Source organism: Mus caroli, chromosome 12, assembly GCF_900094665.2.
Source record: "Mus caroli chromosome 12, CAROLI_EIJ_v1.1, whole genome shotgun sequence".
NCBI classification, from domain to species: domain Eukaryota; kingdom Metazoa; phylum Chordata; class Mammalia; order Rodentia; family Muridae; genus Mus; species Mus caroli.
Window position 1 is genome coordinate 40,828,690 of NC_034581.1, and position 11,582 is coordinate 40,840,271.

The 11,582-nt window shown below is 41.1% G+C and overlaps 1 protein-coding gene across 3 annotated transcripts in view; it reads right to left on the minus strand.

The window, feature by feature from the left end:
* Positions 1–2,437: 2,437 nt before the first annotated feature.
* Stxbp6 (syntaxin binding protein 6) overlaps positions 2,438–11,582 on the minus strand; it is a 216,722-nt gene continuing 207,577 nt past the window's right edge. For all 3 annotated transcript variants that reach the window (XM_029484359.1, XM_029484358.1, XM_029484356.1), the window contains exons 5-6: positions 10,995–11,152; positions 2,438–5,722 (exon numbers count right to left, since the gene is read on the minus strand). In XM_029484359.1, the coding sequence (XP_029340219.1) occupies positions 5,699–5,722; positions 10,995–11,152 (182 nt within the window). In that variant the 3' untranslated portion in view covers positions 2,438–5,698. The remainder of the gene's footprint in view (positions 5,723–10,994; positions 11,153–11,582) is intronic.

The following is an 11,582-nucleotide window of genomic DNA, read 5'->3' on the forward strand; positions in this document are numbered from 1 at the left end:
ACATGATGTTCTGAAGGTGTGTGAATCATTCCATCCTGCAGGGAAGCTAACAGGTAGGAAACAACTCAAAATGTTTCAGGAAGTCCCTGAAACTAACTAAAACTTCTACATCTCTCCTTTCCCAAAGGTATATAAGCAGTAAGGATTGATGAGAAATACTCTCAGAAAATTAGACCTACCTAGAAAAGGAAAAGAACAGTTAAGCTTTCTGGAACAAGCTCACCTGGAAAAGATTCTTTCCAATCTTACCAGCTGATTACAGGCTGTGCAGTATATTCCAGATTCCCACCTTTTGTGAGCTGTTGCCTATGCTGGAGTGGGCTTTGGGCTTTGGTGATGCAGCTGTCTCAGAGTCATTTCTGCTCCTGTAAGTAATCCCTTACCTATATGCCTATAAGTTAGAACAAAAAACTCATGGTTTACCAAGTTGGAATTTTGATAGTATCCTTATTTTGATCTGTCTCCAGGTCCCTATCTGGAGTGAGCAGACATTTGTTCATGTCTTCCAAGGAATAAGGAGGGAGTGTGCAGTAAAAATAGGATTTGGAAAATTCAGAGGCTCCAGATGAGGCTCAAATGTGAAAGTGAGAATCAAGGCAAAAAACTGCCCCTCCCAGTAATACTGTGTAAATACACTTTATACTGAACATTCTTGGCAGCTTTTATTTGCTAGTTTAAATCTAGTAAGCATCTGGGAAAACCAGGTGCCCCATCATCTGGGGCCTGCAGAAATAAATAATTAATTAATTAAATTAACAAAAGCAAGATAACCAGGGATAGCAAAACAGCAAATTTGAAAGTAAATGTAAACATTAGAACTGGCTATAACAGACAGGGTGAAGGTCTGGCTGTAACTCCTTAGTTAAGTCCACACTATTCTGACATGTGTCCCTTAGAAAGGCTGAGCTGGAGAAGAGATTAAGAAGGATCAGTAAGAAGGCTTTGGACAGAGGAGACTTTAGTGAATGTTTGAAGATAACGTTTGCATCAGGAAGGCTTGACTTCATCAAATAATTACATGCTGCTAGGGTTTCGATTTTTAATGCTCCAAAGTTCAGCCTGGTGAAGGACTGGTCTGTCGTTTGAAGGCTAAACTTCTAAGAGGTGGGCCTCGTAGGGGAGCTTCAGGTTACTAGAGGTACACTCTTAATTTAAGACTGCTTGTGGGACTCCAGTATTTTACTGTTATTTTTTTCTTTGGCCGTAAGATAGGCAGTTTTGTACCCTGGTGGTGTATTGTTCCATAATTGGAACCTAAAAGCAATGTGTCTGCATGATCACACAAGGGATCCTTCAGAATTATGAGCTGGAGGCACAGTGATTGCACTGAACCAAAGGACACCCTTCCTTTGTACCACCTTGCTGAGGAGTCAACTCACATTCTGAGCATCGAACTGAGCCTTGCCTGTGGGTACATGGCAGTTTTAAAGCTGAAGTTATATAAAGCTAGGGGCTCCATGATATTTTCATTGTACTCTACCCCTGTTCAGTCCATTGCCTTCTTTCCCCGTTGCTCACCAAATATACATGTGAGAAGTCCAGATGCTATGTGAAAGAAAGCATGCAGTATCTATCTGTCTTTCTATTGCTTCCTTGTGGTCTCCTCCTGATAACCTCTACCTCCCACACATAAGTTCCTCTTCTACTTCCAAGTGCTATGTATACATGTATAAGTTCAGATTATGCACAGGAGAGAGAGAGAAGTGCTGTCCAGTTAGGCATGAGATTTCTATCCATGCCATATAAGTCTTCGTCTTTGTTTCTTGCTGGGAAAGGGCCCATTGGAGGCATTTCTAGCATTACTGTGTTTGGAGGAACCCTTTCCAGATGAAGTGACCTAATTATCAACTGGTCATATTAATTCTTTCAAGATTGGAGATGGTAAATGTATAACTGATAACAGTTAAACAGGATAAAAATCTTTGTGGGTCAACCAGATGAGTTGTAATTTTGTTCACAAGAGCATGTATCTTTGAAGTGCACAATTACCTTACCTCTAGGTTCTCATCGAACCAAACTCTCACTATTGTTTTTTTTCATGGAGTAGGGGAGACCTGCTGGCCTCTGAGTCTGCCTGCTTCCTGGTGTGTACCTCCAGAGATAGCCATTCTGCTGCTAACATTACTCGGGTCACTTCCCTTGAAAGCCGATGGGGTGACATTTGCTTTGCCACAGAAATATGCAGATGAGTGAACACAGTCTGATCCAGTCTATCTTGCAATTAAACAGGGCATGACATTGCTTAATATGGGCATGCTCCACACTGTGCTTAGTGCCTTTGTCTCCTTTAAACTTCAAGTTTTCCCACAATTTCTTCATCTTCTGTCCTCCATCCTGAAGTCTTCCGCAGGCACACTAATGTAAGAAGTGTCATGGTGTTCATCTGCTTGTTAGTGTTTTGTGGGTTTCACAAATAAAGGAGAGAAACAAACATTCACCAGAGAGTTCAAATATTTAATGACAAAATCTGAGTTGCTCTAATAGTGAACCAAAAGAACAGCTGTTAACTTGTTTCTGAATGAAACAAAAATGGTACTCAATATCATAGAGAATTTCTGAAAAACCAAGAACACCACACATTAGCAGCATCACAATTCTGAAATTAGGAATGGAACCTAGCTTAACTAGTATCTCTGATTTAGGACACTCTGTAACTGTTTCTACATAAGTGCATAATCTCTGCTAGTCACAATAGTATAAAACAGAGTTCACTATAATTTTAAGTCTAACACATAATATTACTTCTACCAGACCTTAAAAAAAGTTAGCTACTGGTCCTGTTACACTTTACAAATACATTCTTTGAAATGAAACATCAACCTGAATAACTGCATAGAGCCTGAACATAGAGATCTAATCATTCTAGTGAAGACCACTACAGCTACATTCCAGGAAGAAGTGGAAATGCTGGCAAGTTCCTTTTTTTAATGCATTGTCAATATAATTTGCAAAGTCCTTCGGAGAAAGACAGCATTTCCAGAATTCATAGTTAAGTGCAGAAACAAAATCAACACCTTAAGTCTTCTAGCAAGCTCAACCAAATGACTTGGTCCCATATGACAGGGGTCCTCTTAACAAATTCATGCTGGTTACACTGCATTAGCATTTTACATTTCAGTACCTCTACCAAAAGATTTCAATGGATTTCACATGTGTTATTAAGGATTTCACATGTGTCATCAGGGGTTCCACACGTGTTATCAGGGATTTCTCTGCAAGAGACTGGACAGCTGAGAAGGGGCAGCAATTGCTCTTATAGCCTGTACGTTTGATGGAAGACAAGCAGGAAGGATCATAGACCAAGGTTATGGTGATGGCCTAGATGCTGACTGATCCACAGAGGAAGCTAACAGAGCTTTGGGGGTGAGAAGAGGGTTCCTTTTAGTTCGGACTATTTCCAACAAGATTTAGGCCAAAACTGATCAAGAGAGGGAATAGGAAGAGGGCAGGTGCAGGGCACTTCCATCTATATGCTGAGGAGGAAGACTCAGCTTTCACAGTGTGCTTCTGCCTGTTCAGGAACAGTTGGCCCAAAGTTGTCAGATATCCAACAAGCAATTTTATTGTTGACTTGTGTGGGGAAAGTTAGACTATTTCTCTCAACTATTTATATCAGTCCTCTGAAACTAGAATCCAGTTTTGGAAGACAAATATTTGTGTTTTCTGAGCTAAAGTCTGCCAATGAAACCATTTTGGGGTATTATTTGGGGGCCTTTTATTCTTATTTTTTAGGAATCAGATAGTTCCAATAGTCAGCAGATGACAGGTTCCTGGCTTTTTTAAAATTGTAAGACACCTAAAGAAAAGTGTAAGATATAGTAAACATTCATAGTCCTCTATGCACATTGTATAGTATGTTCTTCACCTGGATTATCTGCCCAAAAGGATTATTACACTTGTTTGCAGCAAATCCCATCCTCTTCCTGACATTATACCTATGGTATTCCACGGAAAAATGTGCTGTTTCTCAGGGGATGTGTTATTAGGAAAACTTAAGCTATTTAAATCAGCATTAGTAATCTAAAGTCATCTTATGTTGCTGCATTAGAGACTACATCACAAGTAAACAGGTGACTCAGTGGAGAGCAAAGAAGGAGAGGGTCCTGACGACCCAGGCATCTGAAAACTCCATGCATTGCAGTATCTGGCATGTGTAGCTTGCCTCATTGCTTTATGAAGAACAAACATGTTTTTTTTATTTTATTTTGAATGTTTAGCTTTTAACCCTCGAGAAAACAAAATTTCCACAGTCTAAGTGCAGTATTACCTTGAGCAACACATAAGCCAAAGGCCTGGAAGAGACTCTGTTCAATCTGACAGCAGTGTAGAGGCTTGTCATTGTGCTGCCTGTATCAGACCAGGCAAGTTGAAACTGACGAGTATGCAATCTATCAAGAAGTACATGTTAAACGACACGAAAGAAACTAAAAAACACAACAATACCGAAATCTCCAAAACCCAGATACCAAGAAACTAAAGGTTCATTTCCAAGGATCTTGTGAGAGAGCCTCTAAAATTAGGCATAGCTTTGTCAAAAGAGCAAAAAACAAAGTAGCATCTTGACACGTTATAATTTATATACTTTTATCTAGACAAATTATTTCTTTTTATTTGACTTTATGCATTATTATGTTGTTTTGTGTATGTGTTTTTATATGGTGTACATATGTGTGCTGGGACATGTGGGTGGAGGTCAGAGGTCAAATCTGTGGGGTCTAGTGGCCAGGTTTAATGCCATAAGCACCTTCATTTCATTCACTGAGCCACCTCACTGACCCTAGATATACTATTTGTTTTTAGAAATATAAGTCCTTCCCATCCCCATGTTAGCTATGATAGCTTGGGACAATGACAACAAGAGAAATATCCATAAATCCATGGAGGTTTTAAAATATATTTTACAGTAGGTCTTTACATTCAAATTTTTGTCCTTCATATGATAATTCCAACTAACCAGACTGGAAGGAAGGAGCAGAAATGTTTATGTGTCAGCCAGAGAGTAGATTTCTATTTGAGATTCTGATTTGTATTTTGTGAACGCTCTTGATGGTTCATGCAAAAAGTTTAACATGAAAAGACAAAATCCAATTCCCCTGATATGCCCATGTGTTTACCACAGTACAGACTTGAGTCTCAAGATAATAACTTTTAATTTTTCTCTTCAAATGAAGAGGACTAGGAGAGTAGGCGCAAGCATTGTGTGGCTTTTATTTGTACCCAGGTCCATCACCTGATGCCACCATATTGAACTATTTTGTTGCTTAGTTTCAGAGAGAAACAAAAAAAACACATTTTGCCAATTTATACCTGGCTTATTATTTGGTCTGAATTTCATATTTGAACTACAAAAACAATTTTCCTTCAAAGGGAACATATGCACACACACAGATACACACAGACACACACACAGACACACACATACAGACAATGGAAAAAGTAAAAATTAACCTGACGCTATTGCAGCATTCTTTAGCAAGATAGGGAAATGTATGCCCACAGCACACTGCCATTCATTCATATTAACATCTGACCATGAAGAATCAAACCCTTCAATGTCCTTATATTGGGAAAAAAAGAAAGAAAGAAACAAACAAACAAAACAGCAAAACCAAAGAAGCAGCCCCATCTGGACATCTTGTAATAACTGCTGAACAAACTCCTCCACTTTCTTTAGAGCTTCACCAGGATAGGCAGTTTCTCAACATTTGTGCTTCATGGCAAGCTAAGGAGAGAGAGGGAGAGGGATGAAAAAAAAATGAGACCGTATTAATAGGCAGCTCTCTCTATTTTTCCTTCCTGAATTCAGGATTAGAGATCTTATGCATGGTACCAACCACCACTCCTATCCACTGTGGCTCCTGGTAGATGTGTAATACTTACACAAATAGGTCACAGGGCACTGCCCTTTGCCTCTTCCTGTACATTGACTTTGTTGGTACATGGGCCTGATGGTGGAGGATGCTGTGTGTTTTCTTTCATTCCTCAGAAGGATCGATGAAAACAAAAAGCACAGAGAGAACAAGCGACTCACCCCAGGGAGAGCTGGGATTCCCGAGTCTCTTGATATATCAAGGAGCAACACTCCTGGGATCTTAATACGTGATGACATCTCATGAAGTGTGAAAACTCAAGAGCGTGTAGAGAGACACTCTCAAATAATCTACAACATATCCATCCTAGACGTTTAATCAGATCCAAAGTTCTTGGCAATTAAATTTTATTCCCTTATAGGGACAAACAACAGACCTCAACTTCCAACTACTAGTGCTTTGTGTCATCTTGGAACATATTAATAACCTATCATTCCAGCAAAGCCTAGGGCAGTCACAACGTCATCTTATTGGTGGCCACAAGAGAGAGGTTAGAACCCTGAGCTCCCACTAGGAAAACAGCATCAACATTTCTTTATGTGACAGAGGATGGCTGGCTATTATCCTAGGTATTGTCTCTAAGAAAAACCTTAGCTTAAAGTCTTGATAACTTTTTGTGTGGTAGAGCCAGTAAAGATCCTCCTGCTGGCTGATGCTGCTGGTTAGTCAACGGTCAGATGCAGAGTTTGTTCTGAGTACATCCATTTTACTATACTGAGTGGTAAAGCTTTTTTGGGGTTTGGGTCAAGAACTGTGCTGATGCCTAATAACTCCTGACATTAAAAAGTACTTAGTTATGGGCATAGTGAAGTGAGAGAAGAGAGGTAGGACCCTGCCTCAGACCTAGCCCAGTCTTCAGCCACATTCTGGGCCCCCGTTTTTGTTCTGCCTCCAGTTTTCATATATTATTTAGCAAAGAGATCCATCAAATAAACACAGAGCTGTTAAGTGTTGTGTGTAATGAATTCCAACCATAAATATTTGATCACAGCTACTGTCTTGGTATTCATTGAGCTATTAACTTTCCACTATATAGGCTTGCGCCAGGTCACACATAGCCACTAATCTTCAGGAATGATTGATTGCACTGCTGCTCAAGCTAGCCCCTGAGCCATGGCCACCTGTACTTTGCAGAAATACAATTGAATAGGACGATTAGCTACATAGATCTTATTGTAGTACAAATATTTGTGTCTTCCTCAAAGTCAGGTGCCAAAACCAAACTGCCATGAGATGGCATTAGGAGGTGAGCATGGGAGGTGACTGGATCTGGAGGTGCAGAGACCTCAGAATGAAGGAGAGAATCTTCCCCTTTTCATTATGATAGGATACTCTCAAAGGTCACCATAAGTGAATCAGGAAAAAGACCTTCATGGGGCATGGAATCTAGCATCTTGACCTTGTACTTCTCCGTAAGAAATTAATTCATTGTTTAATCAACTACCAGGTTTTAAAATTTTGTTTGTAGCTTTTAAGTACCCTGAACAGACTAATAACACCTAGCAAAAAGTGGTAATACTCTGGTTTATAAAAGTATCTGGGAATGAAGGACTTTAGGATAAAGAGCACTAAACAAAATTAGGGAACCAGATTATACAATTTTGCTACTAGAGCCTTGGGTGCTTCAACATCAATGCTTCCCTATTGTTCCCCATTCCTGTAAAACTGTCGAAGAGTAATACAAGTGCTGGAGTTCCTCCCTTAAATATCCCCCTGGTTTATTTACTGAATAGTTGACAGAAATCCCCTACTAATGCTTTGTAGTCTATTCTACATAATGATAATGAAAAAAAATCATTACTGATACTAGGATGTGCTTTAAGAGAAGAGTCCCTTCCCTTTTAGCCTAAAGGCTCAAACTGAATAATTGCAACAGAACTAACAGGAGGGAGGGAGGGAGGGAGGGAGAGAGAGAGAGAGAGAGAGAGAGAGAGAGAGAGAGAGAGAGAGAGAGAGCGCGCCTTTTCCTCTCAGAGAGGGTAAGTTTATTGTCATCTCTTCTACCCTGGTGCAGAAGAGTCCAGATCAACTCTCTTTGCTGTGAGAAATGTCATTTGAGGATGCTAGTGTGGGTACTGTTCTTGCCTGCTGACTCACCACCCATGGCGGGCTGTCAAAGCCTGGAGCACACTGCAACCTTGAGCTTTTGGGGGCAGAGGAAAGTGAGTGAGGCTGCTTGTGCTTGTGCTGTTGCTCTTTCCTAATGGCTGGAACTGTGCCAAACCCAAAGCTCAGGAAGGAACAATACTTCCTCATGACAGGATAACCAGAACTGGGGTGAGGAGTGTGTTGGGCCAGGAGAGAAGCATTTTCCCCCATCTCTGTTCTAGAGGGGACTGGCACCCATACAGCTAGAGGATGTGGCTGTACAAGAGACCTGTTCATGCTTGTACCTGGGTCACTGCAGGGGTCCTGGGAAAAATAAGACAAAAGGTATTTTTTTTACAATAATCTAGAAAGACAGACCACAATTTCCATTGGACCTGGTTGTCCTCAGAGGAACTGTCACCTGGGAAGATTGTTCTTTGCCATGTGCACTGTGTCTTCCTCTTGTAAACACAGCCCACTCTTCATGAATCAACAGACCACACATGCCTAGGACTGTGGGGAATGGGTAGAAGGCCTGGTTCCACCTCTGAATCTTCTCCCTAGCAGGCCTGGCTGGGACTTGGCCAGTGAAATCACATCTTCATGGTAAATCTATGGTCATATCAACAGTTCTAACCCCTAGAAAAGCAGCCACACCTTATCTAAAGGGGTCGGCTTGCTCACTACAAATATTTCTTAGGTTAGTGGTTCATGAGCACATAGCCCAGTTTTAGAAAACTGCAAGCCTAGCCCTGACACTGTCTTACACTCCCTTGTACACACTCACCCAGGGACTTTTCTCCCCTGGGAACACCTTCTGGAGGGGAAACCAATTATAATGCCAACTTCTCTTGCCTAATTGATCTCTACTAAGACCACCCTGCCCTGCACTTACCAAAGCTCGAGACCCCTTTGCAGTTGATGGCTTCATCAATTTCTGGTCTTATAGGCTGTTCTAAGGCGGTTCTCTGTTCACATACTATAAACTTCCCACTCCCTTTCCTTTTGAATTTGGATCACACAATATTTATCTGCATTCTTTTTTAAATTGCTGTTTTTGAAGATTCTCAGTCATCTGTAATAATTCCTCAGTTTCATTACTGAGCCCATTATGTCACCAAATAGGACAGGTTCAGCAAAAGCTATGTTTATTGAAATAAATCATAAGCAGTTTAGATTTATATGCATGTTCCCCTCTGAACTGGAGGAGATAGCTGTGGTTATTAATCAATTGCCTTTGTTTAACTGATAAGAAAACATGGGATTTTGAGAAATTTAGCATTTGTCCTAGCTCACCCAGATGGGAAATGACAGAGCTGGGCTCAAACATAAGAAGTTAACTACTATACCATGTTATTTCCCAACCGTTCAGCAAACTTGGCCACAGTGTCAGGGAAATAGTGGCAATGGCCCAGAACTTGGATGTTTGTACAGCCCCTGGTGAGAGGGACGCCTATGTGGATGACATCCAGGTATTGTCTACCCCACATTAGGAAGAATAATTTCACAGCTTCCTTGGTAACCTGGTTTGTGGTTTAATCATTAGCCGAAACTATTTTAGCAGAGCTTTATCAGTGCACCACAGTGGGAAGGCAAACGAGACAATTGCCTGGACCACTCGAACTTTGCAAACTTTAGGACAGCCGTAATGTTACTTCCTTTGGCTTTCTCTTTCCCCACTCAATACCAAGGGTTTCTACTCAGATTACCACTGTCCTTCTCCTATTTAAATACTTTTAAGTTGCTTTGTGTATTAGTGCATCGGGGCATGAAATCTCTCATCATTTCCTTGTACCAAAGCCTTGGGGAGCATGCATCTGGGTTTACTCCATCACAGCTTGTAATTGTGACGTCCTGATGCCAACTTGTCTGCTGGCTTTCTTGAACAGACTTGGTTAGTTCTCCTTCAAGGAACTCTACCTGGGTCTCAGAAGCAGCAGTACACTAAGACCCTGTTGTGATAGAGTCACTGCAGCTATCTGTCAGGAGCCAATCTCCTGGAGTGCTTTCTTATGAGCCCTAGAGAAACATCTTCTGTCCACTAGAACGTATTTTTCTTACTGCTTCTTGGTTGCCCATTCCTGTTTCCTCAGCAGAAGTGGAGTATTCTCTGCAGGCTAATTGAATTATTCTCCCTTAAAAATCAACTAAAACTTATCTGCAGGTCCAGATCATGAGTGTATCAGGCCCATCTGTCACCAGTATAAATGGTTCTAAGAAACTTAAATTCAAGTCACCAGCTAGAAACTAACTACTCTTTGATTCGAAGTATAAGCACAGTAATAAATCATCTTTACCAGCTGACCAGTGGACCTCCTCTTTCCTTTGGTTTATGATTGCCTTAGATAGGTACTGACAGTAAATAGTCCTTTTCCCTTCTGAAAGGCAGTTAACAGCAAAAGTAAACCTGCATGCTAAGTATCCAGTCACACGAGAAGTACCATCCTCTGAGTTCTGGGACAGGTGATAATCTTGCTGCCACATCTGCTCAAAATTAGAGATCCAGAGTGAAGGTTTTGAATCGATACCCAGCCAGGTTCAGAGGGGAAACTAGCCTTGAGGCCAGGGCTTGTTTTATATGTCCAGTGAAGAGATAACAACATGTGACATACAGTGACAGATACTTAGAATGAGAAAAAGAGAGAGTGGAAAAGGACGCCTGAGAAGCTTCAAGTCCAATACAACGGTGGCCAACGACAGGGAAATATTGTGAGCACTGATCTTATTTCTCCCCCTTTCTGTGACCTGAGCCTGAACCCTGATATTTAGGACATAATTAAAGATTTCTTTTGCTATCTTAAATACCTAAAAGTCAGAAGGTCAGAAAAAGAGATGAGGCCATTAGAAAGAAGATGGTAAGCACCAAATCCAGGTACAGGGAGAAAAGCTGCAAGGCTCTAGTAATTAGAAAATGATGCACCAAAAGGAACAACAACCAATAAAATGCTCCTTGATTTTCTTAACCACCCTGGGAAGTGCCTTGATATTATGACCTCTGATAATCCAGCATGGAGACCCTGCTCTCTGCTTGCTCACCTTGTGTGCGGTTTCTGCAAACTGCTGGGCACTGTTCTTCATGTCTTCTGTCTTCTCCTCTGCTCGGCCTAACCGTTCCCCACGCTCATTCAAGGCCTGGCTTGCCTTCTGTACTGCACTGGTCACACTATCAGCTGCTGAATGGAGGATGCTGTTTCCTGGAAAGATTGCAAGAGTGTCAGGAGCTAGATTGGATTCCCACAAAGACAGATAGATAGATACCCACACGATAGAAAGGCCCAAGGTGGATGGTAGCTGAAAATAAGTTTCCATTCTTTTGGGTGACTCATTCATTTATAGGAAGAACACCCAAAGATCTTCCACAGGACCAGAGCAAATCCTGACAGCTTCTCTCCACTCCATCACCATTTATTCTACTTGAGGAGGCTCCAAAAGATGGAGCCCACTGGAATTAAGACTTACTTGCATAGGTAAATGGGAACAAGTTCACAAAATTAGGAAAGTCCATTAAGATCTATTTGCATCTTATGTACATTTTTATTATTTTATTACATTTATTTATCTTTTCTCTCATGCCGTGTGTGTGTGTGTGTGTGTGTGTGAGAGAGAGAGAGAGAGAGAGAGAGA